The 21,177-nt window shown below is 32.9% G+C and overlaps 1 protein-coding gene across 1 annotated transcript in view; it reads left to right on the forward strand.

The window, feature by feature from the left end:
* The window catches only part of PDE3A (phosphodiesterase 3A), a 345,376-nt gene extending 334,222 nt beyond the window's left edge, over window positions 1-11,154 (forward strand). The window contains exons 15-16 of the mRNA XM_001365787.4: window positions 3,090-3,342; window positions 7,201-11,154. Of these exons, the coding sequence (XP_001365824.2) occupies window positions 3,090-3,342; window positions 7,201-7,442 (495 nt within the window). The 3' untranslated portion in view covers window positions 7,443-11,154. The remainder of the gene's footprint in view (window positions 1-3,089; window positions 3,343-7,200) is intronic.
* Window positions 11,155-21,177: the final 10,023 nt, after the last annotated feature.

The raw sequence follows: 21,177 nt of genomic DNA on the forward strand, positions 1-21,177 counted from the left end.
ATGTATGTATGTATGTATGTATAAGGTTCTCTCTCCAGCTCTCACTTGTGGCTCCTAGTAGCTGCTAGCATGCGGCAGCGGCCACACCCCGGGCAATGGCTTCGACAGGCCGGCTAAACCTTGTGAGGGTAGCCTTCGGGTCTTCGACCCCTGGTGAACCAGGGCTTTGCTCACCCAACATGTGAAGACTGCTTTGGCGGAACAGGTGGAAGAAACCAATAAGAAGGTTCAACGGCTGAGATGGCGACGCAGCAAGGCACTGTGGAGTGCTTAGGGCGTGTTGGAGGACAAAAGACAACACGGCCATCCAATGCAGCTGAGGAAGTCTCCAGGGGTAACGATTTTTCATGCCACTGGACCCAGGCTTCCAACACCGAGAGAGTGGGACTGTCTCTGTGCAATGACTCTTCCACTTAAATCTCCTTCATGCACAAGTGTCTTTGTGCACACTCATCTATACAACATAGAAGAAAACACACAAAGACAATCGTCATCCTCGGTTACCAAGAGACTACTACCAGACCAGACCATATATAAGGTTTATTTAGCTAAAGGGAGAAAGGAAAGGGAATTAGGAAATAACTAACTCTTAACCCAAAACAGAGATTAAAACCCTTATAACTACCTATAACTATACTAAACTAACTCCTTAATTATTAAATAAGATTTGGGAGGGTTTGATAGGAGCAGAAGCCAACGGCCAAAGAATCTCACATAACTGGAGTCCTCTTGGGTCATGATGAAGTCCCAATAAGAAGAGTAGCTCTGCAGGTCCACACAGGATCAAGAGGGGAATGATCATTAACACACACACTGTCCACCTGTGTGAGGTAATCACTCATTCAACCACTCCTTCAAGATGGTCCAATTTCCTGGCAGCTTCAAAGTCTTTTCACTTCAGAGAGAGCCAACTCCACTCTCTCTGTCTTCTTCCCAGAGAGCCAACTGTCACTCTGTACTCGCTTTCAGCTCCTGAGTATTTCGGAATGTTGACCTGCAGGGTCTCATGCTTTCAGCTTGCTTCTGCTAAATCCCTTACAACACTACCTATAACTTTTTTGAAACAACACTGCTTTATACTTATCCAAAAGAATTTATACACTAGTGTTGCTTTTGAAAACCACAACTCTATCTTGGCAATGTAATTAAGGTGATTAATTTTCATCAGTTGATTTTCTTTAGGAAAAAGTGATGGTCAGTGTTGTTGTCTGTTCTTATATCCTTTACTGATTTTCTACCATCAGCAGTCCATTAAAAATTAATTTAGACTTTTAGAAATTATTCTCCATAATTTCTTATGATTTTTGTCAATTGTTCTAGTTTAATATTGATCTTGATCTTTGATCTAAAAAGTCAGTGAGCTATTTATACAATAGACTACAGATTTAGAAATGACTCACAGATTGAAACCTATTAAAAAAAGTCAATTTCAATTTTTAGGATGCTGTGCCTTTTTGAGAGTTTTCTATTTCTCTTCTCAAAGAATGTATTCATCATAAACACACACATATATAAATCTCTTAGCATATATGTGTATACACATATTTATGCATATACACATACATATATACACATATACTATATATACACATGTATATATAACTTCTAGATATCTACACCATTTTTGTTTTTTAATTTCTATCTATTGAACTATTTAGCAACTTAATTTTGGCCATCCTCTGTGTTCATTGAATCATGATGTATTATTTTTTTATATAATTAGAAAAATCATATGAACTTCTTAATATAATCAATATAGATATATTATAATACAATACAAAATTTCCTTTACCTCTTCATTTCCTGCAACAAATATTGGTGTATGATTTGAAATTATCTTCACAACTGTCTTCTTGCCAATTATTACTCCAAGTTCTGAAATAACAAAAGACTATGTTTTCCTTGAAATTGTGTACTGTTGCTCCTAAATTAAAATGAAATCAGAATCCAAAAAGAAATTGCATCTAAATAATGTAGCTCACATGTTTTCTTTTGAGTTGCAAAAGAATTGGGGGTGTTGATTTTATCATGTGTCTACAAACAATCCTAAACTGAAGTTTATATCTAAAGTTATTAGTACTCATCGTTATTGACATTAATATAGCATTTGAAATTGGTGACAATCCTCTTTATCCAAACATACTGCACATATTTATTTGCATGATACCAATATTTCCTTATTCTCCTCTCTTATCTCTGACTATTCCTTCTTAATCTCATTTTATGATTCCTCATTCACATCTCTATCCAACCCTAACCCTTCTTGTATGTATGTGAGAATACTAATACTTTATTTTTTCTCTATATATTCTCTCTCTGATCTCATCAGATTCCATGAATGTACCAACTCTTAGTAAACCACCACCAAGCCTGTGTATCCAGTTCCAGTCTCTCTTCAAAACTCCAGGCCCAAATAACAAATTTGCTATTTCATTTTTCCTTCTGAGTATCCTGTAATCATTTAAAATATGACATACTCAGAATGGAACTCAACTTTCCATCAAAAGCCTCCATTCTTCCTAAATTCCCTATTTTTGTAGAGCAAATCATCCATTCACTCAGGTTTTTAAACTCTACAAATTGCCTCTTTTGCTTATACTTATAAAAAAACAGTTACCAATACTTGTTGATTCTGCCTCCACAATAGAGTTTGCATATATCTCTTCTGCAATTAGGAATTCTCTTATCTAATTCATGCATCCACCACTTATATTACAATAACTTTTTATTTACCCTGCTTCCTATTTCTACCCTCCCTAATCTAGTTTGCACAGTCTTAAAATTCTGAACTTCATTATTTCAATTCTACTTCATACTCATGCATCTTTCTGAAAATATAAACATGTGCTCTCTTTTGATCAAAGATCATCAATATTGATAATGATCAGAGCCTAATTGGTAAAATTAAATACTCTAACATAATAATGCCTTGGAAAATGGGCCAGGTTTTTAAAAGAATCTGTGCTGATTTAGGTAAATAACTATTGAGTATAATTGAAATATTTCTCACTTATTTAGTTGAGTTAATTTTAATTCTTTTATTTAACTTTTTCTCTGTAGAAGGAGTAATGAGGTATTCTAATTTCTAGGGTGATGAAGAGGCCAGCCTTGGACTTCCCATAAGCCCTTTTATGGACCGTTCTGCACCTCAGTTGGCAAATCTTCAGGAATCTTTCATCTCTCATATTGTGGGGCCATTGTGCAACAGCTATGACTCTGCAGGACTAATGCCTGGGAAATGGGTGGAAGACAGTGATGAATCAGGAGGAGACACAGATGACCGGGAAGAAGTAGAACAACCAACAACTGAAGAAGAAACTTGTGAAAATGCTGAATCTGCAGGTAAATTAGCCATCTATTCTCATGTATATTTTCCCAAAAGTAATTTAACTAAAATCAAATTATGCTTTAGACTCTCAATTATTAAATATTCTGGCTTAAATATAAATAACTCTTCTATATTGGCTTCCGGATATTCCTACACATATAATGGCGGTAGATGTGATATATTGCAAAAATAATACTGGAGTAGAGATTAACTTAAATATTTATCTGTGCCAAGAACTTTACAAAAATTTTCTCATTTGAGCCTTACAACATCCCTGAAAGGTAGATGCTATTGTTAAATCCATTTTTTTTTTGCAATGGATGAAACAAAACTGAAAAGAAGTTATATCTTCTCAGCATTACACCAGATGTGAATTCAGGTCTTCCTTATTCTAGGCTACTCTTTTATCCATTGCACCACCTAGCTGCCTAATAATCAGTTAGTTTATCAATAAGTATTTCTTAAGAACCCACTATGTGCCATGTACTATACTAAGTGCTTGGAAATACAAAAGAGAGTAAAAAATAGTGTCTGCTTTTCAAGAGCTCACAATCTAATGAGGAAGGAAAAATGTGTATAATAACGTTATATACAGGATAAATAGAAATTAATTAATAGACATATTGAGAAAGACTTCCAAACTTATTTATGATGTCTGTATAATATAGAACAGGAGCATGAGAATATAGTAATAATAAAGTTAGATACATGAATACCTGACAAAAAAGAATAATTATGTCCTTGCCTATTTTAGTTGTCTAGAAGTATTTATAAATCCCATCACCATTCCCATTTACTTCAGTGGAGAATATATATTTGTAGCATTTCATAACATCTAAAAATGTTAAAAATACTTAATACAACCTCATGTAGAATTTTGGGACTGGTATGGACCATTGAAGGATATATAGTTCATTCCACTTATTCTACAGATAAAGAAACTGAGACCTTGGCAACATCTCAGTCTTTGCTAGGGATTTTAAAGTCCTATAGCCCTTTATTTGATTATTTTATCTCTTATTTCAGAATTGTTATTGACTTTAATTAATATCATTTGATCTAGCCTGTTATTTGGATTCAAGTGTAGTTGCAAACCTGAAATATGCTTTGGTATCTACTGAGGTTTAAAAAATTTCAATGTTTCCCAGGAAACACAGGATTATGTGTTTTAATATGCTATTCTGAGGAAAAGAGAGGCTTTTAAAAATTCTCATAATTAAATCTGAAAGATTCCTGCAGGGACCTAAGAACTTTCTAATGAAGTACTAAGCTGGGTTTATGCTTGCAGCATTCAAAAGGTCTTTGTTCACAGTTCAGAAGCTTCCAGTACTGAATAATTCGTCCCTGTAGACCACCTGCAGATTCAAATCTATGCACATTTGGGGGGTACAAACATTCTTGTATATCACATTATTAAGTAAAATTCACATACTGGTTTACTGCTGAAGTTTTACATCTGAAACAAGGAAGTCATTCTTTCTAAGTATTCTTCATGAAAGTGAAAAAGAACATTTTTGAGCTTGGAATTAATAAATTCATCATTAGTATTGCATTTCCAAAATATTACCTAATAGAGAAAATTGACATTTTTCGTAGTAGAATGTTTTCTACAGTTATGACTAAATGTATGAAGGTGGGGCAAAGAACTTACTTTTATTCCTTATTTAACCAGACCATGTTCTAAATTCTGCTAAATTCTGTTGGTCCAGACCTCTTTCTCTATAGATCATAGGCTAAACATGAAATCGTTTTGAAAAGAAAACACAGAATAAACATGAACACAGAAAAAAGTACTAATTATAGATCATAATTCAAGTGTTATGAAAGCGAAATTATGACTGAGGGGAGGAAAGCAATATTCAGTCCACTACATAAGAATTGGATGCTTGGTAATAGAAAAGAATTAATTGATGAAAAACATAGCAACATAGGATTCAGGTCTGCAAAGGACCTTAGAGAACTAGTACAATTCCTTTCTTTTTTAAAGGTATACCCAGAAAAGGGAAGTGACTGAAGTTATTCTCTTGCTTTTTTGAAAGGTTTAACTGTTGTGGCTTTCCTAATTGATTTTGTGTCATTCCTCCATTAAAAATTTACCTTGTAAATGAGATGTAAATATCTTGCAAATCAAGATATTTATACTGGCTTGATTGTTCTGCTGATGACTATCAATTAGTATTAATTAAGCACTTAACTCTGGACTATGTGCTAAGCACTGAGGGCACCTACAAAAAGGAAACGATATAGTCAGTCTCTGGTTTTAAGGAACTCACAATTAATTGGGGTAGACCACATGCCAGATAAATACAGGATACATTGGGGTTAGTCTCAAGAGGAAGTCATTAAAGATGAGGTAAGACAAGGAAAGACTTTTTGCAGAAAGTGAGACTTAACTAAAACTGCCAGGAGGCAGAAAGAAAGAAGGGAAAGCCCCCAAGGAATGGAAAAAAAGCCTGAGAAGGTGGGGTGAAATGTGTGAAGAACAACAAGGAAGCTAGTGTCATTGGATCATGCATTATGTGGAGGGGAATAAGATAAAAGAAAACTGGAAAGGAAGGAATGGGCATAGGAAAGTTATGAGGGGCTTCCAAAATTGAACAGAATATTATATTTGATCCTCAAGGTAATAGAGTCACTTAAGTTTATTAATAATGGCTGAGGGAGAGCATGGTCACACCATGCTTTAGGAAGGTCAATTTGAAAGTATAGTAGATGACAGACTTGAGTGTGGACAAACCTGAGACCGACAACCCAAAGACTATTATAGTAGTCCAGTCATGAGGTGATAAAGACTATAAACCAGAGTGGTTGTAGTGTCAGAGGAGAGAAAGAAGCATTTATGAGATGTTGTGAAGATAGAAACAATAGGACTTCACAAATGATTGGATATGAGAGGGATGAATATGAGGAGACCAGGATGAAACCTAGGTTTTAAGCCTAGGAGATTGGGATAAAGGTATTACTAGACAATTCTTGAGAAGCACAGGTAAAGGTTGGAAGGGTGGAAGGTTTGGGGCAACAGGGTGAGGAAGGAAGGCAGTGAGGCAAGTGTTAGATAAGTTTAGCTTAATATATTTTTAGGACATCCAGTTCAAAATTTCTAATAAGCAGTTAATTTAATAAAGTTTAAAAATCCAGATTTCTATTCCTGTCATTCTAGTAACTTTCACTTGTTTATTCGTTACAGTTTATTCATTAAATAAGAATTTTCCTGTGTCATATTTTTGCAGTGAATTTTCTACACAGAATCCTCATATTTAAAATGTGGAATTGAGGAACACAATCTAAAAGAAAGGGTTATCTCATATTCAGTGGTTTCAGTGGTTTTTGTATGTGAAAAATCATAAATGGAAGTGTACCAAGGACATTAAAGTAAGCATTTGGTGTTAGTTACCATTATTTAAAAATATTCTCATCAATTTGAAAAGCATAGTTGAAAAACTAAAAAAGATGCTTTTTAAAGGTTTTACAGTGATCTGTTTAAATATGATTGGAATAAAAGATATAACTGCCTCATTTGGCCACATTTAAAGATGGCTGGATTAATAAACTAGACTTAATTACATTTCCTAACTTGAGTCTATGAATATATAGAAAATGCTCTCCTGAACAGTTCTATACATAAATAAGTTAATGTGCATAAAATATACAAAATTTCAAATCTCTACATATTGGAATTTCATGACTAGATTGCGGTCCCCACATAAAATATTCTCGTCCATTCCTGGGACATGTAAACCTGAATTAAATGACAAAAAACAACTATAAGTAGACAATATTATAATCTTGTCAGCAAACTGAATAGAAGATGGTGATAATCAATAATATATTCAATCTTCTCGAAACCCCAAATTGGTCTTAATATTTTCCAGGACAGCAAAAGTTCAAACGAAGGAAAATCTACTGTCAAATAACACAACACCTTCTTCAAAACCACAAAATGTGGAAGAAAGTCATTGAAGATGAGCAACGACTGAGCGGTGGGATGGAAAAGATAAGTCTAGAAAAATCCACCATGCACCAATCCTCAGAGCAAATACAGGCCATCCAGGAAGAGGAGGAGGACAAAAGGAAACCCAAAGGAGAGAGCACAACTACAAATATGACCCAATGACAATTCACCAAGCATTGCTTTAAGCCAGATTAACTTGTGCACAGACTCCTTGCAAGCCAGCACAACATTTAGACACAACACTGTAGAAATGTGGGATAACACACAATGGCTATTTCACTTGGAATGTTTTTGTCAAGATTTTGTGTTTTGTATGTGTTTGTGTTTGGTTTTTTTGTTGTTGTTTTTATTTTTTTTTACAGTGAGGTACATTGCTTAAACTCATATGCTCCGAGAAGCTTTCTCACTGCAACACTGGCTTCCACAAGTTTTTAAGGAAGAAATATATGCATGTGTGTGTATGAACACACACTTGCAACACCCAGACACAGACACACATATATTCATTCACACAGAGCCAGAACTATTGTCTGTATACTTCTGCCACATTCATATAAAACATATTATGGTCACTATTATAGTATGTCATAAAAGGGAATTGTGCTACATGACACATCTGTGTGTGCCGGTGCGTACAGGTGTGCATGGAAGTGGGAGCTGGGTTGGGGGAAAGAGCGATCATTGAGAATCTGATAGATGCAGCACGTGATTCAGTATCTGTGAACAAACACGAGGCACCAGTCCTAAGAAAGTTACATCCGTAGTGAAGGAAAGTGGAATCTATAATCCACATTCTCTCGAGAGGCAATCAAATCTCGCGTTGGAGTAGTGGGCGGGTGCATTCACTGCTGGCTTCCTGCCTGGGCCGGCCGAAGGACCTCCATTCCTGCTCACGTGCCTCTCGGAGGCACGCTGTGACCAACCTCAAAGCCGTGAGAACACAGGTGTTTACCTATGAGTAGCCCCATGAACGTAGTGAACAGAGGCATGCATGTGCGCATGCCTTCTCCCAAGGTTAGGGCGGCAGGTGAAGGCAGCATAGAATTCTGGGTTAACTGAGGACCTGCAATCCAGTCGCGTCATCAGGTTCCTACAGGAGCCAGATGCCAGAGAAGGGGGAGGGGGAATAAACCCGAGGCTAGAGAAGAAATGACATGCTTGTAATCATTCTCCTGTGGCTTACATCTTTGCTACGAAGGACATAATTTTTTAAACTGTATTTTAGAACACAGCTACAGAAGAATGAGAAACATTTCTAACTGGTTACATGGTATTTTAGAATGACAGTGGAACTTGTATGTTTTGGTAACTGATGAAGATTGGCTTTTTTAGAGGGGCCAGCATCCAAAAGTAGCATACACCTGCTGCATGACCTGGGATATCTAGCTTCCTGCTCTAGGCTTTGGCTATACCGTTGTGTTACTTTTAACAAAGAACGATATTGTATAGAGATTGGGCCAGAAATCAAGAGGTGTTTTTTTTGTCATTGTTTTTGTTGTTGTTTCCACACTTGTTTATGCTGTGAGCCAAACCCCTTTTTAAAATTGATACTCACTTTCGATATATTTTATTTCATAGAATATTATATTTGTCAATAATTACTTATTATGTTGTAAATATAAATAATTTTTGGTCTTGTAGATAGTAAACTCTTTACAAAACAAAAGGGGAAAAGGGACACATTTTTATAAAGTTATTTTTTTATCACCAGTTTTGTATAGTATAGCCATCTCCAACCCCAGTGATAAAGTTCTGAGAGCTCTAGGGCCACATACTTATCTTTGTATTCTCATTTAGGATCAAAGACTTGAGAAGTTTGTGCCAGCTATACTGGCATCTTTGAAATTTTGCTAGTAATTTTCCCTCGAAAAGAATTAGACTTCTTTATTTTCTAAGGTGGAAGACAATTAGGTATTAATTAAATCATCCAATGAGTAATTGTAATAAGAGGTCCCTGTCTTCTACCATTTTTAATTATCATATAGTGCTTTCTGTAGACCTGCTGACATTGTAAAAGATAGAATTTGTTTATTTAGAAATACATTTATTTCTGTCTCTATTTCCCCCATTATTCACAGAAGTAAATGTTTTTTTATAAAATATCATTTTAATAAACAGATCTTTTCTTCCCCCAAACTAATGATTTTACAATGACCTATGGTGTTTTTGTAAATAGGCAATGGAAATGATAGCAAGAAAATACTGTTTCTATACATATTTTCAAATTATGAGAGGGGGATGAAAGAGAACAGATGTGAAGAAAATGTTTATCTAGAGCACTAGAATAGCTTTCAAGTATATTTCGGTATTTAAAAAATTAAGAACGGATCTTTACTATTGAGGTGTACTGTTTTGCTTCTCCTTGACATGAGAGCCAAAGGGCTTTGTTTTTTCACAAATTATTCTGAGTCCAATACACTTCTTACAGGGACTTGAATCATTTAATTCTGCTTTGGGCTAGGTAGGTTTTTTTTTTAAATGTGATTTCCCACTCGTTGTTTCTGACACTGTACCAAAAGTGACTTTTTGGGGTCTGTTTTCTAAAGGGAAAATGAAGCCAACAGTTACAGAGTAGGTGTGTAGTGTATTGGATAAATGTGCAGGGAGATGGTCTTTCCAAATTAAGTACATAGCTACTACTTATTTGAAGTCCCAAATGTCAAATGACAGATAACCAAGTAGCAGGCTGAATGCCTATGTACTTAAAAAGTTCCTTTACTATGGGAAGGTATCATGAAAAATAGAAATTGGTTATAGTCCTTCCCCAATTCTTCAGATCTAAGCAGAAGATTTAAATTTGCAAATTATTTTGAAAGAAAAACATTAGTTTAACAAAGGGAGAAAGTAGCTGGGAAATAGAGTAAGAACTAATATATCTATATTTGTTTCAGACTAATGCAATGAACTCCAAAATTGACATATGGCTATTGTCTAATTATATTTTCATTTGATGATAAAGCAATACTGATGTGTATTTCCATTTCTTTCAGCTATTTCCTAAGGTGCCAGTATATCTATTGCAATTGATTCTGTTTTTATAGGAATATATTTGTAGGCATGATTAGACAAACTCAGGTCTTATTGATGAAAGAATTTCTAATCAGTTTAAGTAAAAATATCAATATGTATATCAACTTTAAAATTAGGCACAGATTCAGTGGATACATATGAATTGTTTTAAACTCAAAAAAAATCACTTCCAGAGTGCTGATAGACCTCTTTTCAATCACTATCTACTGTAACTGTTCTAGATGAATGAGGACTGTTAGGACCTTTGGAAAGTGATATGTACCATAAAATCATTATTAAAATTTCCCAAAACTAGCATTTTAGCAATGAACAATCTTTTTCTTTATTTTTTGTAATTCACATGTACACATGATTTTGTTATGAGTAAAACATGACATTAGCTTTGTTCAGAAATTTATATATGTTACTCTTCATCAGATAAGAACAAACATACAACATCAGGATGCAAATATTGTATACACTTTTGTAAACTAAGATTGTTTGATTCTTCTTGTTCTTTTACTTGTTATCCTAGACTTATCCCTTAAAAGCCCAGCCAGTGAAGTCATGTTCCAAAAGAAAGAGGTATATTTCTTCTACAGTGTTCATATTGAAACCCAGAAATATAAAATGCTGATTGGAAATTACCATATGTAACATATGCCTTATAATGAATTTCAATATAACTCCTATCTGTCCCCATTGTCTCAGCCTTAAAGTTCATTTCAAGTGTAAAAGTTGTGCTGGGGGGATGAGACCTAATACTTTGTTTAAATTATAATTTAAAAAAGAAATTTAAAGTATTTTCTAAGTAATAAAGTTATACAAATTTTCATTCTAAATAAAAGTTAAGGTTTGAAATGAATAACACATAGAGACTTTGATTGTTGTGTAGTCAACTCTCAATTATCCACACTACTGGAGAAAAGTAAATGGTCAAAATACAAAAGTAATTTACATTTTACTTTGGAAAGTATTTCTTTAATTTTGGAGATATATATATTCAATGCTTGCAGAATTTGCATTACTTCAAACAATAATGAAAAGCTGAAAAGTATGATTGTCTGGATTCCACATCCTTCCCCTTCTTCAACTCATTTTTTATCTCCACTCCAGCATGAGAGAGAATATCATCTTTGTAACTGACTCAAGGGACTAAATTAAAACACATTTCTATGGCTATGCTAATTTACTTCTTCGAATTAAAGTAAAGCACAATTCTTTTCATTATTTCAGCAAAATATTTCATTGTATAGCATGGATGAAAATATCAATAAAAATTTGAAAGTAGATGGATACATCTTCAGATAGTTACAGCTTGACTATTTTGAAGTTAAATTGTGCTTTTTTTAATTCATTTTTTCTTAATGATTCTATAAAGTAGGTTCCTTTTCATAATTATAGTTACCAGACTTAGACAAATTTCCAGAGAGGGGAAATTATGGATTATGATTGCTGAGCCACTACCACTATCATAAAAAATTAAAGTTGTGCCACATAATTGAGGACAAATTTATTCTGCCTTTCACAAAGAGAGGGGAAAGGTAGAGCCTATAAACTATAAACTTAACTAAATATATCTTTTAAAAAATGACTAATGAACACTTGGAAGAAGAAGTGGTGATCACAAAGCACCAGCTCGCATGGCTCCATCGAATACAAATTATGCCAAATTAATCTTATTTCTTTTGAAATACTTACTAGACTTGCAGATGATTGGAATAATAATGTAATTATTATTGATATTAGAAAAACAATTGACAAAGGATCCCTTGCAATTCTTGGAAACAAGATGGAAATATTTGGGATAGACAGATATGTTGAAAACTAGATTACGTCTGGACCCACAGAGGAGTCATTAATGGTACAATATTGTTAGAAGAAAGTTTCCAATTGAGTTCTTTAGGGATTCGTGTTGTTTAATTTTTTTAAATAGACAGATCCTTGTCAAACTTGCATAGGACTAAAATATTAACACTCAAATTAATGACAAGGGGCAGCTAGGGGGCTCAGTGGATAAAGAACCAGACCTTGAAATGGGAAATCCTAGTTCCAAATCTTGCCTCAGACACTTCTACTTGTGTGACCATCATAGGCAAATCATATAATCCCAATAGTCTGACCCTTGGAATGTACTTAAATATTGATTCTAAAACAGATTATAACAGTTTAAAAAAACTTTCTAATGACAATCAGGATCTCACTAGCTTAAAATATATTGAATTTAATAAAATGAGATTTAATTAGGAAAATGTTTTACAATTAACCTCAAAAAATAAATTTTACAAAGGTAAAATGGGAAAATATGGCAAGAAATGAGTTCATCTGAAAAAAATCTGGGTGTTTTATTAGACTGGAAGATTAATAATATTCAACAATGTAATATAGCAACCAAAATAATATTCTATATTGAGAAGCAATGTCAGGAGTTCGTGAGATTATGTAAAAAGCAAGACTTGGGGATGGATTGGGAAGGTGATGTTCCTATCGTCAGAAAGGCATTAATATAGATGAGGAATTGCATTGTTCTTTTTGTCTTGTCCCAGAGAATAAAACTAGGAATAGTGAGTAGAAGTTGCAAAGAAGTTAGTTTAGACTTTGTGTAAGTTAAAAATTAAAGCTATCCAAAAGCACAAAGCAATACCTTCGACAATAATGGTTTCCCCCTTATTAGAAATTTTCAAAGAAAGACAATCATTAATGGTTGTGCTATAAATTGGATCATAACATCCTTTCCAACACTAACATTCTGTGATTTTTACATCTTTTAAGTAATTCTGTGAACTACTATTCATCTTTGTTGGGCTGAAGCAAAGCAGCCGCCTTTAATTTTGCCTCATGGATTTTTAAGCATTGCTTTTCCCCTGATAACATTTTGACCATCATCTTTTACAGTGGAATTTGTTGGTAATTATAGTGATTTGTGAGTCTTGGGTCACCTGAATTACATTGTTTTTAACTTTTCAGCTATGAAAGTACTATTTGTCTTGAAATTAAAGGAACAAATTAACATTCGGGTGCTGCACATGCTTGAATATGTTATATTATAAATGAATTTATTAGCATCTAAAGGCTTTGAGCTTTTAAATAACTCTTGTATTAGAGTTTTAATAGGGAAGCTGCTTGAAAATTCTATAATCCCAAGAGCTATTCCCCAATAAAAATGGCTATAAATAATAACTGGGGAATTTTGATAACATAGAATGGAAAATATTTAAGTTGTTTTCATTAGTGCATAAAGTCCTGTCAAATCCTCTGCTTTTAGGTCCAGAAGGGCCTTCCACTGTTATACCCCTCAAGTTGATCTCTAAGAGGATCTAGTAATTTTGAAATGGTACATAAATCATATAATGAGTTCTTCTCTTGATGGCAAAAGTTTGTGTGATGTCACAGAGAAAATTAGTAGATTATATATTCACTTTCTCAGATTTTCTGGAATTACAATAAAAACTATTGAGTATACATAGGCAGCAGTGACAGTGTTTTCAGGGAATCAGAATGTTAGATTTGGAAGAAACCATAATGTAACCCACTCATTTTACAGATGAGGAAATAAAGTCCCAGAGAGATGAAATTATTTTCTTCAATTCAAAGAGCAAGAAAATTGGTTCAGAAATGCTGTTGCTTTCGCTATACACTTTTAATTGGTAATTTTCTTTCTTGAACTATTTCATGCTAAATTAGTTATATTTTTTCAGTTGAAATAGAAAATGCAATAGTATTCGCATTATTTAGTACATGGAGGCCCTATATCAAGTAAAATAAAACAAGGTTGACAAAAAAATAATATGGTGTTGAGCATCTTTTGGTAATGTGATACATAATTCAGAACAAAAATGGAGAGGAAGCTTATTGAATATCCAAGATGAATAAGGAGATTGTTTTATTTTCAATATCTGAACTTGAATGAAACAGAAAAACATTAAACAGAAAGTATTAAGTTGCATGCATATCTTCAGTTAGATTTCATAAAGAAAAATCATGTTCTGAAGAAAAATTGTCTTTATAATGACCCAGATTTCATTATGAAGTGCTATGACACTTTAACTTTAATAAACCACTTTCAATCCTCACAATAAATTCCATTCACTAATTTATTCATCATTAATTTTAAGTCTTATCTTGAACAGCTAATCAGTCAGTTTGTATATGTACAATATATACTTTTTCTTTTACCTAATGCTATTTTCATTCATATGCAAAATACATTATTAAGTGGAAATTTTATAGATTAAAATTCAGCAGCACAAATAACAAAAACCAACACTAATGCATTATTTTTGTGGTTAATGAGATATTGTAGAATTTAATTTGATTAATTTGTTTTAAAGAGCCAAAATTTTTTAAAAACTAAGACATCTCATTGAGCATGGTCTTTGATTTTCATATCCAAAGTTATAATTGAGCAAAAGAGCACAAAACAAAAAATATTTTTATCACAAAACTACAATAAATAGTACCTTTCTGTTTATATTTAACTTTGCTACTTAGGTTGTAGTTTGTTATAAGGAACAGGCCTTGCAAATGGGAAGCAAGAAAATCTTTTCAGCAGTGTATGAGAAAAAGAAACCATGTGAGAGTTATAAAGCAATGAATTGAAAATGAAAGTTAACAAAGAATTTGAAGGTAACTTTTAGGACAAATTGTTCTACAACTTTGTTGTCAGACTTTTTGGTACTCTAAATTAAATGAGTTTAAAGGTTTTATATTTCGGCATTGCCTTCCATTACCACAATGAACCATTGTAAAACATTCTTCAATAAGAATTAGCCATTAATAAAATTTTTTAAAAATAAATGAAATTTATTTTAAAAAAAGAATTAGCCATTACATCTTAAAATAATTGATTCTCAGAAGTACCTAAAGAATCAGCATTTATTTGCTGTTCTAGTAGTTTTGTTTCTCATCTGTTAACATTCAAGCTATGTCTTTAAAAATATAAGAACATCATTAATAGCAAGTATGGAATATATTTGTTAATAAAATACTTTCTTATTAAAATTCCTTAGCTTGTCCTTTTATATGATATGAGATCATATTTTATTGTAGGAATTTTATTTTAAGAACTTAATAAAATACTCCATTACTAAATTAATTATGTCTCAAGAAAAGATAGCATTTATAATAGCTATGTCACACAAACACTCACACACATATATATATATATATATAAAGTACATGAATAAACATATATGGTCAATATATATAGATTAGTCATACATGTAATAATTTGACTTTGGTATGTTTGGTTATTATCAAGACTTAAAGCTACTTTATAATCAGTCTAAGATATTTGCATGGGTGTTACTACTCCTGCTTTTATGATCTTTTTCTCACAGTGTTTTTAAAGATTTTCACCATTAAGAATAATATATTTAAATTTTATAAAATGCATATTTTGCAAAATACTGAAAATAAAAATCATTTGGCTCCTCATGTAAGTATTTTTTTTTACTTCTTAGATATGATCAGAAATACATTTGGCCTATGGTGGCATTCCAAAATTGAAAGAAAACTGGATTTGGAGTCAGAAGGTCTGAATTCAACTTCCAGTTCTGTAGTTATCTGTGTACATGAGGCCAAGCCATTTAACCTCTCTGAGTATTGGTTTGTTATCTACAAAATCAGAGGTTGAATTAAATGACCTCTAGGGTCCCTTCCACTTTTGAATCTACAAACCTATGATATTTTCTCTGGATTCACATAGCAATAACATTCAAACAAGCAAGAAATAGTCAAAATCCATTCACTGCTGTTTGATGTAGTTTTTCTTTTCTATTTTGGTATTATAGATGTGTTACTGCCTTTGGGTTTTACTATCCAATTTACTATTCTTCATGATAACAGGCTGTGAGTGGAAACTAGCAGTCTATCACTGAAAGTTGTCAATGAGTTCATTTTAAGAATTTAATTTGGGAAGCTTTTCTATAGAGAGTTCTATCTGAAAGGATGGGGTGTGGCTTCATTTGGAGTTCCCCAAAAGAAATATTTTTATGACCTATCCACCAGAGTAGTAAATCATAGCGCACAAACTTTTGAAAGAGAATTGTTTTAATTCAAATTCTTGTAGTCAAATTTCTCTACCATTAGAAACACTACAAGAACAAACTGTGCATATTTTAGTGATTTTTCTTTGCAGTTGAAATGAATGTTTTCCCTTCACTTGTATCTAGCACTTAATACATGTAAACATATTTAATATATTCCAATCACAAATCGTTAAGTGACTTAATTCTTTTGTACAAAATAGAACATCTGTAGAGAGAAAAAATATCTTTTAGAGAAACATTATTTATTTTTGTGGTTTTATAACCTAGACACTATGCAGAAGGTACCCTTTTGCCAGAATAATTGAAAGTGCCTCTTGGTAATATGTATACTAGAGTAAAAATGTATTCAAATTTATTAAACTTATATGTCACAAATTAATGTGGGTGTTACAATGTGAAAACAGATGTACAACATAAATATTATTCTATGATATCATGCTTACTGTAGTGATTCTTTTGATTGTTCTGTTTTCATCATGGTCATTCTTGTTTCCCAGAGTATAGTGATAGCTAGATTTTTTATGATTCATCAAAATCCTGAATTACATAGCTTGTGGATATATAGACCTTCCTTACACAAAGTTACTGATCAAAATAAAATTATCAGTATCATACAACTGAGCTCATCCTTTAAGTTCTGAAATTCTACTACAATCTTCTCTGTCCCATCATCTAAGAAACACAATCAATGGTGATTTTCCAAAAGTATTTCCTTTCATGTCTTCTTCCTCTCCCCTTTATTTTATCACTTTGATCTCTCTTCTCATACCATTCTTCCTTTTTCCTCTCCTATACCATCATTTCCCAAGCTTTACTGATGAATATGCTTAGCTTATTCAAAACTAAAAGAGAGTGATTTTCAATAAAAAGAAAACATTTCAATCATTCCAAGACTCCAGAGAAAAGCAAGCTATTTGACAAACACATCCAATAATAAAAACATCAAAACAAAGAAGCACATAGTTAGGATTTGTAAGAAATTATGAAATAATTCTCTGTTGAGTTTAGAGCAATAAAAGGTTATTTGATTAAAAATTATTTGCACATTGGTCAAGGACCAAGGGAAAATCTTCTACACCAATGATGTCTTGGCATTTTTGATCATGCAGCTATGTCATATTATCTTGTTAATGTTTATGTTGACTGGAGGAAGAACCAATTACTGCTTTGAGAGTCTGACTTTTGGCTCAAAATGGGGGACAATTTGAATACCTGTAAAAACACAAAAATAGTAGAGTGTTGAATAATGATTAATGAAGGTTGTATTGGACCCAGGAAAGAAGATGAAATACTTCTCACCATTTGATTAATTACATGTCCCCAATGAGCATGTCAGGAGTATGAAAGAGCCCATGGCCTCCATTTTGAAGTTAACCCACAGATTTAAAGGTGTAAGGGCCAGAAGAAAAGAAGCTAAAATAATTGAATTGATAGTCTGTGGATTAAGACAGTCCTTGAGTAGATAGAAACACCCACTCTCTCACAACTGCTTGAGAAGAATAATATAAAGAGTACTAGACAAAATAATAATCAAGAAATCCAAAAGAAAAACTGAAGTGTATTTTTTTCAGCCAGTCTAGTAATTGCATAAATCCTAAACCTTTACTCCCATATGTTCTACCTCTCTCCTTGATATGTGTTGATCATTATTATAGCAAAGAAACAGCTATGAGTACATATTTTGGGGAACCAGGCAAGAGATCCAAACAAAAATAGGCTAATCTCAGAACAGATTTTTCCCAAATCTTCCTTTGGAAACCAGTGGGGGTAAAAATGGGGAAAGAGTTGTATGAGTTTAGGGAGATGGGAGTCAGAATAGGATTTCGCCAAGACAGTCTATGGCTTCCAACTATGCCATTCTATTGCCAAATTAAGATTCAGGAATCACTGTATTTGGACTTAGGAGACAATAATCAGGAAATACTGTGAATCAGAGCATCTCAGGACAGAATGAACTTATATAGATAGCCCTGGTACAGAGCTGTGCCTTCAAATCTGTTCCTCTAATCTTTAAAAATAAAGTATTCATCACTCAAATTTTAGGATTAGGATTAGGAAACACCTACATTTCCTCCAAGATCACATAGATCCTTTCACTGGCAGAAAGTCCTAAAGGGCAAAAAACTACAAAGTAAGCAAAAATAAGAACATTGATAATACAAAACAGCATAGATCCATGGAACCAAAAAATGAAAAACCCAGAAAAAATAACTACAAATCATCTACAAAGACAAAGAATATTACATTTCTTTCAAGCCCTACTACAATTCCTGAAAGAAAAAAAGCAAAAATTGATGAATAGTGTTAAAAATGAGATATTCAGTTTAGTTAAAGGTAAATTTTAAATTCTAAAAAATGAAAATAAGAAATAGATCAGGTCAAAATAAGGGAAATTTTTAGAAACAATTTCACTCAATTAAAGATCAACAAAATTACCTAAATGAAATGGATTATCCCCAAAACTTTCAAATAACTAAGTTTATCAATATGAAATACATATTTTAAATGACCAATTCATAGAAACACAAGCTAAACCAGATATAAATGAACTCTTAAGAAGAAAACTCAGGATTATTTGGATTTATTCATTAATTCTAACAAGTATTCAAGGAAAATTAATTATTAAATGAACTATTTGCAAAAGAAGGAAATTTCATAATAAATTCATTTTGAACATAAATGCAGTCTAGGGAAAGAACATGGAATGGAATTGTAACCCAATATCTATAATGAATATCATGGACATTTTTCAAGTAAAAATTATGAAAAATTCTCAGCATATCAAAAAAAAAATTGAGCTGTGACCAAGTAGGATGTGTATCATTAAGTCAAAGTTTTTACAAATTCCAAGAAAACTATAAACATTATAGACAACATTTATAGCACAAATGATCCAAATCACTTTGTTATATCAATACATGTAGAAGTAGCTCTTGAGAAAATGCCATGCACATTAATGATTTAAAATGCTTTAAGAAGTCATAGGAGAAAATATAACTTTCCTTCATATGTCAAATAATATCTCTCTAAAACCAAGAGCCAGCATTATATGTAATGGAGATAAACTAGAGACCTTACTAAAAAGAATGAGAGTAAGCAAATTTGAGGGAGTGGCTGCAGAGCCCACAGATTACAGCAGCTGAGTTGGGTGATACTGAAAAGAACAGGCCAATATGGTGAAATAAGAAACACATAAATCCAACTGAATACCTTCCAAATGACTACTGAAGGAAAAAAATTCAGGGGTGGTAGAACCAATAGAAGTGATGGTAAAGCTCTAGTCCTTCCCAGAAGAATGTGAAATGACAAAAAGAGGATATATATATATATATATATATATATATATATATATATATATATATATATATATATATACACAAGGAGAAAGTGCTGAACAAGCCTTAGTGAGTATCTGATGTGATACAGCATAAGTGGTAGGGGAAAGAGCACAACCTGCTCAGACCAGCCTCAGCATGGTAAAAGTGCAAACTAAAAAAATACAGAACAAGCAGCAGTGGGAGGAAAGCAGTCCTACATATTCCAGCCAGGACAGAGGCCAGCCATGAACTAGTACAGACAGCAGAGAAGAAACTCGTCCTTACAAAGTTCAAATTCAATGAGATTGGGCAGAACCCAATTTGAAACAACAGAACTGAATAGCTGCAAACTTTGAAGCCAATGAGGGCCCTTCTTCAGAGTGCTCAATCTGAAACCAAGACAATTCCAGCCAAAGAACAAGAATGGGAAGTTCTCCCTCCACCCCAGTAGATAAGCTTTAGGATATAGCCAAAATCAAGGTGAAAATAATCCCCATATAAGCAAAAGCCAAGGAAAAAGTCAGATAATAGAAATATACTTCAACAAGAGATAACCAAAATATAAGCTCAGAAAAGAAAAATATAAAAATGAAAACATGAAGCCTCAATGAAAAATGTGAAAAGATGTCAATCCCAAAATGAATCCCTTGTAAAGCTCCAAAATAGGTTATGAAAAAGAAATACCAAGAAATTTAGAAGAAAAATGAGAAAAGAAATGATAGAAAAAATTCAACAATTTAAAACAAACACATATTGAAGACACCAGTTTTCTAAAAAAGGATATGCAAGAAAGAGAAAGTAGAGGATAAATTATTTCACTTGAGGCATGCAAGAATGAATACATTGGAAGATGAGATGGGGTTGGCTAGGGGGGTAAGGGAGAGAACAATGCTTGAAACTTACTCTCATTGAAATTGACACAAAGTGAGAAGATCATCCAGACTAAGTTAGGTATAGAAATGTATCTTACCCAAAAGGGAAGTAAGTAGGGGAAAGGGAACAAAAAAGGAGGAATAGAATAAAGAAAGAAGGAACTTGGGGTGGTAGACAAACAGAATCAAAATAATTTGTGAAAAAGGAAAAGCTGAAAGGAGAGAAATAAAAGGATAAACAGGGTAAAGATAAGATGGAGGGAAACATACAATAATCCTAACTGTGCTGTGAATGAGATGAACTCAACCATAAAATGGAATGTGGCAGTAAAGTTGATTAAAAGTCAGAATCCCACAATATGCTGTGAAGAAATTTATTTAAAGGAGGGAGTTATACAGAAAGTAAAGATAAAGGACTGGAGCAAAATATATTATGCATCCCCTAAAGTTTTAAAAAGCAAAGGTGGCAAATATGATCTTAAACAAAGTAAAAGTGAAAATTTACTTAATTAAAGATACAAGGAAAGAAATCACACACATATATAATCATAAACAATGAAGTAACATGAATATTAAGCATATATGTACAAGTGATATTGCATCTGAATTCCTAAAGGAGAAGCTACATGAGTTATAATATGAAATAGGT

This window comes from Monodelphis domestica, chromosome 5, assembly GCF_027887165.1.
Source record: "Monodelphis domestica isolate mMonDom1 chromosome 5, mMonDom1.pri, whole genome shotgun sequence".
NCBI classification, from domain to species: domain Eukaryota; kingdom Metazoa; phylum Chordata; class Mammalia; order Didelphimorphia; family Didelphidae; genus Monodelphis; species Monodelphis domestica.